This window comes from Amphiprion ocellaris, chromosome 15, assembly GCF_022539595.1.
Source record: "Amphiprion ocellaris isolate individual 3 ecotype Okinawa chromosome 15, ASM2253959v1, whole genome shotgun sequence".
NCBI lineage: Eukaryota > Metazoa > Chordata > Actinopteri > Pomacentridae > Amphiprion > Amphiprion ocellaris.
The window spans coordinates 18,259,665-18,278,094 of NC_072780.1; the positions used below are offsets into that span (position 1 = coordinate 18,259,665).

Genomic DNA, 18,430 nt, shown 5'->3' on the forward strand with positions numbered 1-18,430 from the left:
TTATGAGCTTGACACCTCAGCTTTTTCCTCAGCATTGTACTGTGTGTGTGTGTGTGTGTGTGTGTGTTGACCCCTTTATGTTTCCTGTTTACATAGTATTCCAAAGAGCAACCTTAGAAGCCTTGTTGTGACCTCTCCTTTAATATCTGTATGTGTTTGTGTGTCTGTCCCCCTCTGTAGAGTCTGCTGGTGTCCGCTTCGCCCCTGACCCTCACCCAACAAAAGACTCACAGCAGGAACCTCCCCCACCCAAACAAGCTTTGCTCCCTCCCAAATTCCTCACTGGTGCTTCCACTGAGTCAGGCAGGAGTCCAACCCCCTCCTCTTCTTCATCCTCATCCTCTTCTGCCTCCTCCTCCTCCTCGTCCTCTGCTGCTGTAGCTATAGCCAAGCCGCCGAGGACAGTCTCCCTAATAGTAGACGATCCTCCTCGGCTCTCCCCTGCTGCTGCCTCCTCAGCTGACTCCGACACGCCACCTCCTGTCCCTCCCCATGCCAAGCAGCCACCTGTTCCTCCACCCAAACCCGCTAACCGCAACAGCAACCCTGCACTGCTTGGTGAGTTTGTTCCCGCCGCCTTCTGCAGTTTACCTGCACACATGAAATTAGCTTCACTCTATAAACAGATTTTAGGTCTTTGTGTGTCTTTGTTTACTGGTTAAACACTATCCCAAAAGAAGTTTTGTAGGCCCAAGTATAAACAAGGCTGAGTGAAACTGTATTAGATCTTAGAGAAACAAGGGTATGATATACTGGATTTAATCCATCACATCCTCTCTGAGTTATATATAACTGCCGTTTTGGCACTGATGGCAGAAAAAATACAGTTACAACTGCATTCAATAATAGGTATGTTGCTTGTGGGGCTCACATACTTCTGAAGTTCTTTCTCTAACAAAGATGACCAGAAAACCCTGCTGATGTGAAGCCACACTACCATATTGTACAGAGTGCCTTTTGGGCAAGTAAGCGGTGTGGGCCTGCACAGCCATTGCTAAATCAGTTAGTCAGAAATTCATGATTGTACATGCTCTGTGTTGTGTTGGACAGTTTCCGCTTAAAATTGTATAAGTCACAACAGTTTTGTTATGCATTCAGCTAACAATTGTCCCTGCCAACACTTGTTTTTAACAGAAAACTGTTACTAGTAAGTGTTTAGCTATTGACTTCTGCAGAATACTTTCATCAGATGGAATTTGTATGACCTCCTCACCTCAGTGTACACAACTTAATAATAAATAATTGCACTATTATTAATGAAGTAATGGTGTATCATTTGATGGCTAGGTCCCATGTGATCACATACATTACTTTTACCTTTTCATCGAAGTAGCAGGTGGCAGGCATCTTAATTTCTTTCAAATTTCTCTTGTCGCTGACATAGTTAAGTTGTAGTGGGCATGGAGATGGTGCCCACGTGTCCACAGAGAAGCCATTTCATAGTTGGTAAGGCAACTACTCAACAAATTGTTTGTGGATGTTTAAATTAGAAACGTCATCTTGTAATTAGGACTTTGTCAAAAGACCAACTTGCGTGTGTGTAATGTGATTGCTTTTAGGCTTTTCGATGCTTCGTTCTGCCATGTGCTTTGCAAAGGCCCGCCTGACTTTGCTGCATCAGGTGGTTGATAGGAAGTTTATACTATAAAGTTTTGAATTTCCTGTCAATCACAATATTTCCATTTCATGCTCTGTTCACTATCCAACTTGGAGTAGAGTTTGGAGACCTCATTTTATTGCTGTTAGCCATATGTTCAGCTTGCTTTAAGTCTGCTATTTTTTTTCTAGATTGCCTCTAGTAATACCCATAGAAAACCATGTACACCACATCAAGAATGTGCACTAGTACAGACTCAAAGCTGGGACAGCAATAAACTGCTGCTCAGTCTAAATGGTACATGGTGTTACAGCTCAGCACCACCCACTAAACTACAGAGATTGAAAAAGATATATACAGGGTGTCAGTCCTTGACTAATTGATATTTGGTGTCTTGACATCTTTGTTGTAGTAAAACAGCATGCGCTGTAATTAAAATAGACCAAAAAGAGATCAAAAAAGACGTCAGAGACTTTGTGTACTTTGTGTTTGTATGAGTGCAGCATGGTGTTGAGCTGATACAGCAGTAGTGCTTTTATGTCCTTGCTTCCAATCAAGGCAGCCCCTATTCAAGCCTGACTTATTCTTCTCTGTCCAACAGAAAACCTGTTTTGAGCTGTTAAGGTTTTTGATGGTTTGCTGGATGTGCAAGTTTTCTGTCCACACCTATCTTAGAGATGCAAATGCTACTTTATGTTTATTGTGGTATTGCTGCAGATTGTGCAGCAAGAGATTCTTTTAATATACAGCATGACAAAAATCTAAATGTGCAAAGGTGAAAGTAGGTACTCCATCATCTTTGAGTCAGGGAAATCACATTTACTTACTGTCTGGTAAGAGTTTGAAAACTGGTAGTAAAGAAGGAAACACCTATATACACACATGTGTAACAGTAATTAGTAAGATACAGTGGCAAGAAAAATTATGTGAACTATTTAAAATTACCTGTGTGCATGTGGTCCAAAACTATAATGTCATTTCATCTTAATTATGCAGGATTTTACCTTTGTTTCAGGAGAGCCCATGCCCTCTTCGCGGAGGGGGTGATTTAGGATTTTTAGATTTTCTTTTTGAGCTTGTCTGTAACAGCCCCTTTTCTCTCTGCCTGTCATGAATTTATTTTCTCTGTGGCAGTTGAACATGATGCAGGAGCCTTCACAACCTCCTTTTGGTTAAACTGTCCTGATCAAACACTCTGAAAGAATCACCATATACAGCCACTTTCTAGTCAAGAAACATTAGGGCTACAAATACGACTCATCTCACATCCATTTTCTTTCCAACCAATACGGTACCACTTTTCTTCAGAGTGGTGCAAAAGTAACTAACATGCAAATTTACACTTAACAAGAGCTAGCTTCAAGTTCGGTTTGTGATTTACTAATTTAATCCAACCTGCTGGTCTGACTTGATGAATAGGTTTAGATGCTGCCCATGTGTCTTACAGTAGCAGTGAACGCCTAGTCATGTCTGTACAGAAACAATGAGCTTAAGCTAACAACACCCAATTATCTCTTTTGATGTTATTGTGCACACCCGTTTTACATCTAAACAATTCATTTTCCTCTAAATAATCACTGGCAGCCCAGGCCCAGAGGGACCAAAGCAACCCTAAATCATAATGCTGCCTCCACCATGCTCGTCTTTGAAGGGATGGTATCATGCCATTGTAGAGTACCCTTTCTACACCATTATGCTGCATATTCAGTAGTATAGTTTCATCAGTCCACAAAACCTTTCCTTGCCATAGTGTTGTGGAGTGTCAAAGTTCTGTCTGGTGAACTCAGGTGCTCAGATGTGTAATTTTGTTTTCCATGCCTGTTCAATGATTTGCGTGTGACTCATGAACAGACATGTTAACCAGCTCCAGTCATTCCAGTAAGCTGTTGGCTGTTATTGTGACTTCTTTTTTTTCCCCTCTTTGGACTGATAAATATCCAAAGTCATTTTGTAACCCTCTCTGGGCTTATGCTAATCGGCAATTTATAACGATGAGTCTTTTGAGATCTTTTTGTGAAGTATGGTTCACATAAGCAGAAATTTAAAATGCCTGAGGGTTTTATTATTAAGTTTTAATATTATTAAGGCAAAGTAGCACCAACCCACACCTCCATTCTTACTTGATTGGACTTCAGGTTTACTAATTCTTCATTCCAGTTAGCTGTTGTTGACATCATTTACTAAGGGCTGCACAAGTTGTTTTTTTCCAGCCCACACTGTGAATGTTTTATCCCAAAATAATATCACAATGATTTGTGTGTTGTTAGCAAAAATCATTTGTTTATAATTGTGACTTAGATGAAGATCTGTTCATAGTTCTGTATAGTTGCAGGGAATACAAATTAATTTGCTTGCTTTCGTGTATTTTGTGAATTAACCCTCTGAACCTCAAGAAATTTCTAGCTCTCTTACTTGCTGTTATGTTTTTACTCATTGTGGGCAAATTTGTCATAGCAGTTTTGAGTCTTCCACTTGTATGGAAACAGCGCAATCATGGCTAGAAGTACAGAGAACTCAACAATGTCTTACGCAATATGATACAGTTATGAGGTCGTACATCATAAAATATGCATCAAAAAATGGGGCCTCCACATACTATAAATATAGTTATGTAGCATTTACATTTTTACAATTTCTACTAGTTAGCTGTTTTTCTAAGTCGTCGTAGTCCTCTGTAGGTGTTTTCCAACACATTGCTAGTTGAACAGTTTCAGTGTCTGCAGTCACCCGTCTCTGGAGAGGAGACACGCACCGGCTTGTCTGTGCGCCTTTATGCAACAACAGCAGCACTTCTCTGGAGGGCAGATTAAAAATGATTGGCTTTTAGTGTTTTATATCTTTTGTCCTAGCATGCCACAGCTGCTCTTGTTTGCAGCCCATCCCAGTACTTTCTGTTTGAAACTCACATGGTCTCTGTGGCAGTGACACCTTTCCCTACCATTTGTTCGGTGGAGGCTCTACACATTTGTTACTACACAAGTGTTTGTACAGAATAACTGTCTGAAGTACAGGAGTAGTAGACGTCATTGGAGAGTGTTACTGTATTAAAACACACACACACACACACACATACATACCTCAATCCCGGTAGATCCTCAGTTTTTAGTTTTCATTTACGTCTTCTCCAGTGTGTTGGATACTGAAATTATATTTCATACTGCAAGTTGAAAAGTTTTTAAAGTGCTGTTAAATACATCCTAAAACCACTACGATGTGTTCAACATAAACTTAGAGTTTAATTTAAATGATAATGCATTTATGAGTCTGATACTGATTTCAGGGAGTTTAAAAAGGCTCACATCAGCTGATAGTAAAGAACTTTAAATTGATGCCTCAATACAAAGTGAGTGGAACATTTTATATTTAAACAGTCCACCTCTGCATTCTGGTGGACAGACTCTATCAAAATGACATTCTACATATCGCAAACATAATTTGTCAGTTCTTTACTTAAATGTCTATTCAGTCGGAATAGATATGCCAGTGATTGGCATAGGCATGTGTGGTTTGATTAGTCAGTCTAGCTTTAAAGGTGATGGACAAGTTGAGACAAGGACTAACGGGCTTTCCTTTTTATTTCCTGAATGAGAACGGTTTGCCATCATGCATGAGCAGGAATGTCAGAAAGTATTCATAATGAAACTTTGAGTCAGAGGGAAGTACCGCACTGCAGTAGAACTTTATGTAACCAGGAGAAGTGTTTCTTATGGTCTGCTCAGTTATTTTTCCTCTAAAGTTGTTTATCATCCGATGATGGATGCTTGCTCTGCTTCTGGACAGTGTAGAAAACTTTTATCTACATCCACCCCCCTGTATTTATCTCCCAGCTTGGAATGTAAACCCAGCCCCATCCCTGACATCTCCACTCATTTTTGCCAGCTTCCTCATTGAACAGGGGCTCTAAGGTCAGGCAGCCTTGTTATTGGACCGGCTGGAGACGCCAGAGTGAGCTCGGCCTCTACCTTTCTCTACCTGTGTATCTGCGCCACAGAGCTGGCCAGACCTGCTCAGGTACCCAGCGGGGCGCCACATCTCTATCCACCTCAGTAAAGCCTGCATACTAGTGGTGGAGATTCCCCACCTCCATAGCACATGAAATAACTCCCCTCCATTTTAACACAAGACCTACATCGCATGTGTTTTGCAGTAGCCATTGGAGCTGATTAAACTCATCTAACATACTCTGAGTGCTGCCAAGAGAACATTGCATGGAAACTGGATGGACATCTTGTGTGTTGAAAGTGTTTGTTCATCCCACTGGATGTTAATGAGGGCTGTTGATGCAGTCATCAGCTGATGTGTGTATGTGTGTGTTACCCTCCACTGACTCAGCAAGCAGCTCAGCAGAAACACAAACATTTTTTTCCTCTCTAAACTGACATATTTGCTTTATTGCTTGTTTTTGTTAATTAAACTAACTTCACTCTCATACAGATTGATTGTGCATCCTCTCATTCTGACTGTAGATTTTGATTGAGCGCTTCCTTCTATTAGAAAATACTAATTGCTGCTATTGACTTTCTTTTTAACAGCAGAGCTTTCGCAGCCTGGCAGTGGTATCATTGTAGTCCCAGCACCTGCTAAGCGTTCTCCACCAACCCCACCAAAGAGGATGACCCCTGTCACCAAGCGTCATACTGTGGACCCGTCCCCTCCCAGTCAAGTCCCAGAGTCTCCCAGCACTGACCCTCCAGCTGCCCCTGTACTGGCGCCCCCTGCTGTCTCTAAAGGGGATAACAGTGAGGACAGGACAAATGCAGCAGTCCCTCAGGCCTCCACTGAGCCTTTGCCGCCCTCCCACATACCTCCATCTCCTCCCAGGGTTCAGTCGCTGCAGCCGCCCAGCACCACTTCTTCTGTATCTGTGCCCACCGTGCAAACTGATCCCCCCAGCCCAACCACCGAGCCTCCCAGCCAACCGCCCGCCATCCCTCTACACATCCTCATCCAGAGAGCCCTGGCCAGCCCTGGCCCAGCTCAGCCCAACCTAGATGGCTCCCAGAGGGCCCACTCACTACTGTTTGAGTCTCCTCCAGACTTCCTCACAGAGGCGGGGGGAAACCCACGGCGTTCTCTTCCTATCACCATCGAACCTCTCAGACTGTAAGTGCCCTGTATGCTGTACATTGTATTCTTGTTTATAAAAAAAAAAAAGCAACATTGCTGTGAAAGCTGAGACTGAAGAAGAGCAGTTTGCCTCTGTCACTTTTAGTATAGCTTGATAAACTGTTCACTTAGTTTCTTTTAATCCCTGAAACTTCAGCAATGCAGAGCTAAAACTATCAGCTGATTAATAAATTAACTGACTTCAGTTATTTTGCAATAAACTTGATGATTGTGTTCAAGCACAAACTACAAAAATTTTACCATTATTGTCTTACATGTGAAGATGTGCAGCCTCGCTTTACTTTCACAGTAAAGGGAACATTGTTGGATTTTTTTGACAGTTGAGCTGTATAAAGAAGACATTTTAAGATGCCCCCTTGTGTTCTGGGAAATTGCAATGTGCCTTTTCATGCTATTTTTCAGTTTTCAGCTATTCGTGATTTGTAGATGTAGTGACCAACAGAATCAAGCAAATAATTTGTAGTTCCTTTGTAATAGATTTACAGCCAAGGAGTTTGTCTAAGTTTTTTAATATGGTTTATATTTGTTGGGAACCTACTGTGTCATAATGTTTAATTATAGACACATTATATATATTTTTTTCCATTAAATTTTTTTTGTTTTGTTTTTTGTCTTATTTCTTTTCCTGTTAGTTACTCTATTCTTGGCATACAAATATGCAACAAGGGAATGAGCTGAATTCTGTATATACGGTTCTTTATGTAGCCAAACGGTGAGAGCCTACCTACATTAATTAATCAATATGCAAACACAGCAACAAGCATAGTGATATATTATTCAATAAATCAAAACAGAGAAGCATATTTAAGACATAACACATTTTCCTTTATCTGAAGAACCACGGCTTGATGTGGCTTAATGAGCCTTTGCAACTGAGACCAAAATAAAGACCGAGAACTTGAGTAATCTGCTTCAGACGTGTTTTGTGAACAAATATAATATCAAGTTACACATCATTGACTTTTTCTCTTCAAATCAATACAGGCAGAGGTTAATTTATGGGAACAGATTGGATGCTCTGACAAGTGCATTTATGTTGCAGTTTGTCAAATTCTTATTCATGAGTTTATTACATGCACTATAAATTAGTTTAAATTTCATTTGCAGGGCACTCAGCTATCTTTTAAAATTGAATGCCGTTATTACTGGATATAATATTGAGAGTTAAGTCTTCTGTTAATCTCTCCAGTAAATTACTGAGCTTTATTCCCTCAGTTGCATACAGTATCAGATTACAACATCAAGGCAGATAGTGGTTACAAGAGACCTGGAAATGTCCCAATTTGTTGTCACACTATAGATGATATGAGAGAAAACCTGAGCTGTTTTAGTTCTCTAACAGATGCTGCGTTCCTTCGCAGGCCAGAAGACGATGACTTTGACATGGAGGAAGAGATGAGGAAGCTTCAGCCTCCGAGGCCTCCCCGGCAGCCTGAACTGGAGCCTCGCAGCAGGAGAGGTTTGATAGGAGATCCCAGAGTGAGCGTCATCCCTGAGGGTGGAGGCCCCGGGGACAGCGAAGAGGAGTCCGACTCCGACGGCCCCATCCTGTACAGAGATGACGATGATGACGAAGAAGTCCCTTCAAGTAAGTTTCACTTGTAATGTTACTTTCACGCCTGTTTAAAAGTAAAACTCAATTTTCGATGCAAGAAGAGTCCTACAAATAGCTTTCACCTCAGCTTTCAGCCAGCAATTACATCATCGGGTCTACATTTGGCCATCAACTTTGTTCCCTCATTTACTGCATTCTGCATTGCTAATGGGAGAATGTTTGTTAACAAGTAGAGGAAACTGTTCCCGTTTTACATAAAATTAATCGGTTTTTGGCATAAAACTTCTTGAATTAAATTTGATCCGTAACCTTTAAAATGTCATACAGAGACACAGCTGCATCTACTAAATTTGTTATGCACTAACTAATGCTTGCATTGATTTAAAACGTGTATTTTTTGTACTTGAAAGAGAGCTCACTCAGTTTCACATAGAGTGAGATCCAGATAACTTTGTGACACCACTGAAGATGAAATGACTGGTCAGAGGAATAAAAAGGGCACCAGGCTCTGTGGAGTAAAAAAAGCAACATAAGAAGAAATAATTGCTCAAGCAACTGAATGAATAATGCCTTTTAGAATAGCATGTCTTTTCTCATGAAATGACATAAGAGAATGGAGGTAATTAGTTTCTTTTGTACCATTGAAATATTTTTTTAACCTTGAGATTAATTTGAAGGAAACTATTCTGATATTAGGTGAATAATTTTACACAAAGATGCCAAACACATCCTTATTCCAGGTTGTGAAACATTAAAATTACCTTGACTTTTCTGTCACTCAGATTCATAAAATCTATTGTACAAACCTTGTCAAAATTGGATGCTTCACAAAAGAATTGCAGCTGTCATGAATGAGCAAGGTAGATTAATGACTTCCTCCTACACCAAAAGCTTTTTGAGAAGCTCCAGAATTTGCAGGAAACCAATCACTGCGTGTTTTTATTGTTTTTAATTAAGTGTTTACTTTTATCTTGAACATTAATGTGTTATATTAAGTCATATTTGATTCAAAATGAGTGAAAACGTAATTTGCATGTAATACAATAAAGCACTCCTCGTGGTATATTTTTACATTTCTGTCTTAAGTCTCAGTTAAAAGTTTGGACACACGTACTCATTCAAGGATTTCTTCATTATTTATACGACTTTTTTTTTTTATTACACAATGTGGATTAGGAGTTATTTTCTGTATTCCAACACTACCTATATAGAACACAACTGATGGTTTCAGACACATTAAGATAATAAATTCTACATGTTAACTTATGACAAGATCATTGTTGAAGAATCTAAAATATGAAACATGTTTTTTTTTGTTGTTTATACTATTTTTTGTTTACTGCATAAATCAGTGTGTGTTGTTTCAGGGATCTGAAGTCTTCATACTTGTCCTACACTGTAGAGAATCATAAAAATAAAGAAAAATCCGAGAATGAGTAGGTTTTTTTTTTCCAAACCTTTGGTTGCTACTATATGCTCCATATGCAGCTAATCTAATAAACAAATACATTTTTTAACCAGAATGATAATGGCAGTAGATTATGTGTGTATTCATGAAACTTTCAGGAAGTGTCACTGCTTCATTTAAGGTTAAACTGAGCTTCATAGTTCCGTCTGTCACAAGCAGCAGCCTAATCATTTTAAATGTCACTATCAGGAACTTGAGTTGAATTTCTGGGTGAGAGCTGTCGATTTCATTATGCTTTAATTTCATACTTTGCAATTTCGAGTATAGACTAGTCCTTTGTGTGGTCTACAACACTTTTGATTTGATGTGTTTTGAAAATACAGCGTAGCTCACAGTTAGTTAAGTGCAGTCAGCATCAGGGACATCTGGCATTAGGAGGCTCTTAATGGTGTATGTGTGCACTTGCTCTTAAGTACTGCTTTAGGAGTATTCTTTAGAAAAGTAGGAGTATTCATAGAAGCACTCTGAGAAAACACTTAGCTTTTAAGACTAGACTTTATGAAGAAATATGAGTTTGCTCTGTAGTGAACAATTCACATAGCAAAAAGGTTCTGAATTAAAATTCCATCCTGGATAACACAATATTACAGTAGATAAGATAAGAGCATACTAACAGCAATGCACTGGAAAAAGTTCGGATTTTCCTTTTGTGCAAGTGCATGTAGTCAAGTCTGTATGTATGAACACATGTTTTGTACGTGTAACAGGTGGGCTGGCGAGCCGTGTGAAGAGGAAGGACACATTGGCCCTGAAGCTGGAGAGACAGGAAAGACAAGAGAGAGAAGAGAGGGAGGCTCAGGGGAACCACGACGGCATGAGCTGGCACAACAAAGAGCAGTGGGAGGCAATGAGGAACAGGATCGGCACCACGCTCACGAGGTAAAGGAGTCCCATCATGCAAGCTACAAATTTTACACACTAACCGTAATGGGAATGGTCAGTTTAGAAAATAACACCATTAATCGTTAAAATATATTTTTACCTCAATTTTCCTCATTTGAAAAAAAAAAAACAAACAAAACCTTTCATCAACATGCACAGCTTTCCAGTATATTACTAACACTGGCAAAATTGTGGCTCTACATAATATAGCTACTTTACTACTCTTTTACAACTGCTATAAACTTTTCGTAATTGCACTAAACATCAATGCTGGAAAGCTATTTACCATGCTGAGTGTATCTTCCAACAACTTGCTTTTGAACCATGCTGCCATCGTTTTGTCCCACAAGTATGTTTTATTCTCTTCTTAGTCTTTCTTTTTACTATCTGCTCCATACAAACACAGCTTCCAGTTTAGGCAAAAGTTCCATGAACTTTTGTCATGCAGCTGAGTCACTAGTATCTTCTCTGCTGTGCTGATAGGCGCAGAGTTTTAAATATAGACTTTTTTTTTTTTTTTTTTTGCAGAAACTAGTGCAAATGGTTTTTTTTGGCACATTTTACAGATATATAGAATGAGGTAATTTAATGAATGATCATGCTTTTAAGCTTATATTTAGTTAATTTTCAGTTGAAAGCAAACCTGCCCGTCTGTTACAGCGCTGTAACGGTTCTGAGTAAAGCTACATAGTGGCCTTGAGCTGATCAATACAGCACTATTCCTGAGTTTTCTCTGCACGTTCGGGTAGGGCAGATGGTTGGGAAAGTGGGTAGTAGGAGAGAGAGGACAGTAAATCTGGCACATGCTAACTATCTAAATAGTCTAAATAGTTAAATATCAACGATCTCTCTCGAGAATTACTGACTCTACCTTTAACTTTACACAAAGCGCAGTAAATGAAAAAGAGAAATCAATCTCTGCTTGCAGCTCTCCTACAATCTGACTGATTGTATCCACCATTTATGATGTAATTCATCCAGTTTGAGAGGCTCTTCGTCCACCTCAAGGATATGATCCAATCATATGTTAAGTTTTCCTTTGAACTGATCAGTTAAAGGTGAAATGAGTTTCTTTTGGACTGACTCATATCAGCCTTTAAAAATGCCCAGTCTAAAGTGCTGTTTGCTTTCAGGCGGCTGAGTCAGAGACCGACAGCAGAGGAGCTCGAGCAGAGGAACATTCTTCAAGGTGAGACTCTCCCTCCATCTATCGCTCTCTCCATCATTCAGTTTCTCATTCAGGTGTGTTTATTTGCATTTCATTCAGCGCACTTTTCAATTTTCTCATCCTTACTGAAATCAATAGACTGCATTAGTCATTCATCTCACTGGTTAATGCTATTTTTTTTTTTTTTTTTTTTTTTTTTTTAAAGTCTTTTTGCCTCAGGCATATTGATTTTCACTAAACACACCACAGTTTCTACATTACAGGTGCCAAGGTCACTGCATTAAGATTTTTCGGATGATTTTAATATTAGTGCAAATCCAAAGGCGTTCACACCCTCACGCATGAAGTGGTATTTATGAGAGGAATGTGCAAACATGTTTTTTAGTATTCGTGAAGTTGAGGTGGGAATTAATAGGTTGAGAGACTAAATCAAATGAGTGTCAGTATTCCTTAAGACTGTTTCACTGAGTGTGTTTAATTTTTGTGAAAACTATTTTAATATTAGCTCTATAAATTAAACTATTGATTGGCTTTGTGACATTTGATGACAGTGATTGAGGTGAAAACATGATTAATGAGTTCCTGACACTACAAGTGCTGCAACAATTGCAGCTGTCCATAATGGCAAATGATATCAGCAGTTCTGTGAACCTGTGTTTCTTTCTGCCCTCACTATGAGACTATTGGAGTAGACAAAGGCAGTTATATTAGTGATCCACTTCTCACAGCAAATACTCACCTAATGAAGTGACAGGGCTACCAGCCACATGCGACAGATGTACAGTAAATACAGTTTTCTATCCTGCTCTGCTGTGGAGAGCTATCAGGGAGCAATGATACTGCTGATACTGGGACTTGCAGGTGCTTCACAACTAAACCATTTTTATGTGAAGACTGCTGCTTATCAGTGTTGCCATTTCATAGTGCGTCAAAGATAACAGTTGGCAAACAAAAACTGTGGACATCCAACAAATGAATGACATTCAGATACTGATGCCAAAGACAGCTGGAACTTCCTGGAGATGCCACTGTCCACACACGGTAGTAGACTTTAACTCATGCTGAGCTAAAGTTTATTCCACAGGGTGTCTCCAAAAGTAGATTTATACATTCTGTGTATTTTTTTTGTTTGTTTGTTTGGATGTTGTGAACTCTGCTCTGATCCAATACATTTTATGACATCACACTAAACCTGAAATTGAAGAAATTTCAGAAGAGGATAGCTGACTGTTACATCTCCTTATCCGCAATGTAGATTGAAGCAACTAGAGTGAGCCATTTAATTGGTCTGGTTTATTTGGCAGCCATAACATTGTTTGTAAACAAAAAATTAGGTTAAGCAACATGGGACTGTGATGAGTGCTCAACCCTCCACACACACTCTCAACTGCTCAACACAAGCTCATCAAGTTGACTTTTGAGACAAAAGTATTAGCATCAAAATATACTTGAAGTACCAAGAGTACAAGTATTAGTTGTGCAGAATAGTCCATTTTAGAATCATGAACATTTTGTGTTCATCGCTTTAATGTTGCAGCTGATGAAGATGCAACTGATTTTAATATTTGCTACTCAGTAGTTTTCATCTTAATCTAATAGTAAAGCTTCACGGCAGGACTTTCCATAAATAATATGCTACATCATAATTTATTTGTTGATTATATTTTCTATTGATGATCTGAGTATTCAAATTAACTAATAATTAAAATGGTCAAATATCCACTACTGTTCAAAAGTTTGGGGTAACTTAGAAATGTTCATATTTTTGAGAGAAAAGCATTTTTTTCAGTGAAGATGACATGAAATTAATCAGAAATATATTCTAAACATTGTTAATGTGGTAAATGACTATTCTAGCTGGAAACAGCTGATTAATAATGGAATATCTACATAGAGGTACAGAGGAACATTTCCAGCAACCATCACTCGTGTATTCTAATGCTACATTGTGTTAGCTAATGGTGTTGAAAGGCTAATTGATGATTAGAAAATCCCTTTGTTAGCACATGAATAAAAGTGTGAGTTTTCATGGAAAATATGAACTTGTCTGGGTGACCCCAAACTTTTGAACAGTAGTGTATGTAGAGGGAAGAGTACAATATTTGTTTTTTGAATTGTAGTGGTCGCAGGACTTCATTCTTGCATGCGGAGCAGAAATGCTCGCTTGTGAGGATTGTTTTCTGCTCACAGATAATGTTTTCTTGGCACTCACGATGTGCATGTGCCTGGGTTTTGTATGCATAGGTTTTGAAATTAATTAATGCCATACTAGAGTAATTAAAACGCTCTGGACTGGAGGGGTTATATTGTTTGCAGTCGGGTTTTGATTTGCGACAAAAACAAAGCCTGGAAAAATGATTTGAGAAGAGCTGTAGTAACAGTCTACGTGTCCACAGCTGTAGTAATCCTAAAGCCGAACTTGTGTGTGGATTTGACTGGTTAAGTCTGTCGTTCTGAGATTCTTGCATTTTAGTGGGCAATTTCATAATCCTTAAGCTGTAATTAAAATTTGCACAAGCCTTCAAAGGACCATGTACAAATCCCTACTCGTAGTTAAGAACTAATGTGAGCGGTGCTCCATATTGGTGAAGAAAATTCATATTCAACAGCTGATTAAGGTAGTTTCTGCTTCCTTACATGGCACACTGTGGAAGTGGAAATAAGGCTTCTGCACAAGCATAATATTTCACAGGAACTTAGAATTACGGAATCATGTGTATATAGGCAGGCACAGAGGAAATCCATCAGTTATGAAATGGTTAATCTAACGATAGATGGTTTTTTGATGATGGAAGTTGCATCCAGGTCTGAAAAGTGAAACCAACAGAGAATTGCTTTAAATCTGCATTTTTATCGAACATCCAGCAGGACGCAACTCCTGTGGTTGCAAAAAGAATACAGATTGTGCAGAAGTCTATGAGAAAATTTGCCCCAGATCTTCGTTGATCTGTTGCCTCAGTAAACATTTTCCTTATGAGCTAATGGTCTCACAAGTTTCAAGTCTTCCTCAATACAGTGTTATGCTAATTTTGTATTTTTTGCTTCTATTTAGATTAAAATAGACGATCAAATGGGGTAGTTGTATGGTGGGGCTCACTTGGGATTGATGGGCCACTACTGCGACACTATGTAGTGTTCGTGAGTTCTCAGATCCAGTGCTTAATTGTTATGTCTGGTTTCAAAAGATCAAGATGGTGATGGCCAGAGTCCAAACTCGAGGCTCAACAGTGGTAGACAACAAACCAGTGGTTGATGTCCTGGTTGCTCCATCATCTTTAATACCTAGTCTGTGAGCCTGACATTCTTGTAATCTTTAACTATAAATCAAAGTGACTGACTTGTTCTACTGTACATATTGGGAAATCAGCAATCAGTAACTGGAATAGTTGTGGAATTGGCATTTCAATGCTTTCTCCAAATTACATTACCAACTATATTTAACATTCTCTTTTCCAAAACACAAAATTAAGTTTCCTCATTGCTCTTAAAGTGTGATGCTTTCTCTTGCGTGCCTTTGTTTGTGTTTTTGTTGCATCAGTTGGCTGAAGTTGTACTTGTACTAGTAGTCAGTTCTATTCAGAAAGCTGGATGAGATGACGTAGTATCCTGTTTCCTTTCATCAGACGCTAGCTAGCATAATCAGATTTGTCAAAATCAGGACTTTATTCAGGTTCTTGAAAACAGAAGACTTCGCTTACACGAAAAAACACAAAAAACAGGATCATTTAAAAACCTGATCCCCACCCGACTATGAATTAGGAGCACACTCGCAAACTGTGGTAGAATATTGCTGCAGCATCACGGTAATGCCAAGTTGAATCCCAAAACCAAGTATGAACATAATACTTCTCAGAATCTGTCAGCATGTTTTGATCCAGGACTCATACCATCCCTCTGCGTCTCGCTTGTCCTCAAATGACTAGGCCAAGACGACGCTCCACAGCAACACTAAAAACAATGCATCCCCTTGTGCCGAGCTAGGCAGTGATTAAAGGTTCCCGTTACGGCAGCGTGCCGACAGCAGCTCAGGTGAAAAGTACCTGACTGGCTGCAGTGTTTCGCTCTCTCATGGAATGTGTTCTCCTCCTGCAGCCAAGAACGAAGCGGACCGACGACTAGAGAGATGCGAGATCAAACGGAGGCTAACCAGAAAGGTCAGGATGCAACAAAGTAACTGTATCATACATTTGGCAGTAGTTATTAGTAGTATTATGATCTAGAAACTGACTGCACCTGTGTTCCTTCCACCGTCAGCTATCTCAAAGACCCACAGTGGCTGAACTCCAGGCCAGGAAGATCCTGCGTTTCCATGAGTACGTTGAGTGCACGCACGCCCACGACTACGACCGGCGAGCAGACAAACCGTGGACCAAGCTCACTCCTGCTGACAAGGTGAGAATCAACACATCCTCCCACACACACAACACCTCTCTTTACACTTGCAGTTCTTCTTGTGGCTCGGATCCTCTTAGCAAGAGAGAGCTTAAGCCCTGCACGTTTTTAACAGCAGCGTCTTTCACTTTGGTCAACTCGGAGAGGATTTGCATTCCAAGCAGATTCAGTATCGAGGAAGAATCCCAGGAATGCAGGATAGAAGCTGCTTAATGACTGGGCTGGGGTTTATCGAGCGAATTACCTGGTCCAGCGAAGCTCAGCAAACATATAGTCACAGAAACCATATGCACGTTAGAATGTGGAGAAGGTGGAGAGACATGTTCTTAAGTGCATATTGATTCTGTCCTACAAATCAGTTTGTTGTGGAATGTGAACAGTGGGAAAATAGTCTTTGATCACAGTGCTTCCTTTGTTCTTTGTGCCATGCTGTAAATGGATAAAAGCCATTCCCACTGAAGAGCTGTTTCTTTCATGTCTTGCTCTCTCAGGCTGCCATCCGCAAGGAGTTAAATGAATTCAAGAGTTCAGAGATGGAGGTTCACGAAGACAGCAGGATCTATACCCGGTCAGGCTCGTATACAGCTCTCATTCATAATTCATTTCGACTGTTCTTCAGGTTTATTCACCAGAGTCATCAATACTTTATTAGTTGTAGTTTGTCTTACAGAGATTTTTACCCTGTTTACAGTGATACAGTCTAGAATGACCTTTTAACCTCCTCTCTGCCCTTCAGGTTCCATCGGCCTTAGGTGTCCATGTTGACCAGTAGAGCACTTAAACTGGGAGGAACCGGGAGGCACATCCTCCAGCCTGCCCACAGCGAACCGAACACGTGGCCCCTTTTGGTCCATTTTCACTCTCTGCCTGCTAACCTGCTCTAACTGAAGACAGAGCTGACAAATGGAACCAAAAACAAACGGAGTCACAGATCAGTTCACCTCTAGTTCTCAAATCATGGAGTTCAAGACAGAAGGAGTTTGTTGATGCATCCATGGTGAAGGTGCCCGGTGCCAACGATAAAAGGGTTACCCCCACCCCTGGGTGGGGGTGCTGAAAGACTTGGAAGGAGGGTTATCACACTATCTCCTTTAGAGGAAACCACTCTCTAATGCCTTTACCTGCCTTTATGTGTATATATATATATATATATATATATATATATATATATATATATATATATATATATATATATATATATATATATATATATATATATATATATATATATATATATACTCCCTTCCTTGCAGAACAGAAAGACTATGCATGTAAAGATCTTTGCAGTTCATATCAGCACTGTTGACGATACACTAATCCAGTTCAAACACTGTGTATATGCATATACCCAAAGGTGCCCTACAGCACCTGCCTTACTCCTCACAGGAACTAACACGTGTACCTAATTTAAGGCTCAGAGTAAATGTGAAAGACTTATTTAACACCCAGTTGTAGCTTTACTTGAATCAGCTGAACTCAGAGCACTGATTCCAAACCCTTAGATCCTAAAGTGTGCATTTTACTGTATTCTGTTGATCATTTAGATGATTCTCATGGAGCACATATGACTAGATTATTTTCTCATAAGGCACCTTATGTTCCTTAATTGGATGCATAGAAAATTGAAAAGTGTTGAGCCTCTAATTCTGTGTTTATAATTGAGTTATTCAAACCAGGAAAATGTACATATTTTTATTTTCCTGGACATTTTATGGTACTTTATATATGCAGGTCTGCGATTGTATAGATCAGTTATGTAGATTTAATTGACTTTATAATGTAAACTACTGACATGTAATGCTGACATGTTTTAATTGTAAAGTATTTCTCAAATATTATTTCCCAATAGTAATGGTACAGAATATTTTTTTGATACAGAGAGATTTAAACTGTTTTTGCAAACACACTGAATAACTGAACAATCCACTCAGAAATTAAAATACAATGTGATTTTCATTTCAGTCCAGCGTGTTTATTGCTGTCTTGTAATTCTTCTGTCTACTGGGGAATAACCCATGGTGATTTGGAGTGAGTAGTAAGTGTTTTGCCTTTTAAATTGACCAGATGATGACACTGTTTTATAAACTGATTCACAAACCAGTCAGCCCCATCTCAGTGCCTAAACATGAGGATCATTTCTTCCCTCAGTCATTGACTACTGTGGTTTGATGTGTTCAGAAGAGCAGCTGACGTGTCTTTGTCTCTTTTACGTCCCCTGTGATGCCTGTTGGCACTAAATCG

The 18,430-nt window shown here is 39.5% G+C and overlaps 1 protein-coding gene across 9 annotated transcripts in view; it reads left to right on the plus strand.

Annotated features, from left to right (window-relative positions):
- Window positions 1-18,145, plus strand: part of phactr4a (phosphatase and actin regulator 4a) — a 38,676-nt gene extending 20,531 nt beyond the window's left edge. For 5 of the 9 annotated variants that reach the window (XM_023293147.3, XM_023293148.3, XM_035958595.2 and 2 more), the window contains 10 exons: window positions 181-558; window positions 5,477-5,608; window positions 6,130-6,700; window positions 8,086-8,312; window positions 10,455-10,626; window positions 11,763-11,818; window positions 15,890-15,951; window positions 16,052-16,189; window positions 16,681-16,757; window positions 16,926-18,145. In XM_023293147.3, coding sequence (XP_023148915.2) covers window positions 181-558; window positions 5,477-5,608; window positions 6,130-6,700; window positions 8,086-8,312; window positions 10,455-10,626; window positions 11,763-11,818; window positions 15,890-15,951; window positions 16,052-16,189; window positions 16,681-16,757; window positions 16,926-16,941 — 1,829 coding nt within the window. In that variant the 3' untranslated portion in view covers window positions 16,942-18,145. The remainder of the gene's footprint in view (window positions 1-180; window positions 559-5,476; window positions 5,609-6,129; window positions 6,701-8,085; window positions 8,313-10,454; window positions 10,627-11,762; window positions 11,819-15,889; window positions 15,952-16,051; window positions 16,190-16,680; window positions 16,758-16,925) is intronic. The other 4 variants (XM_055017917.1, XM_023293150.3, XM_023293149.3 and 1 more) reach the window with 4 other exon arrangements.
- Window positions 18,146-18,430: the final 285 nt, after the last annotated feature.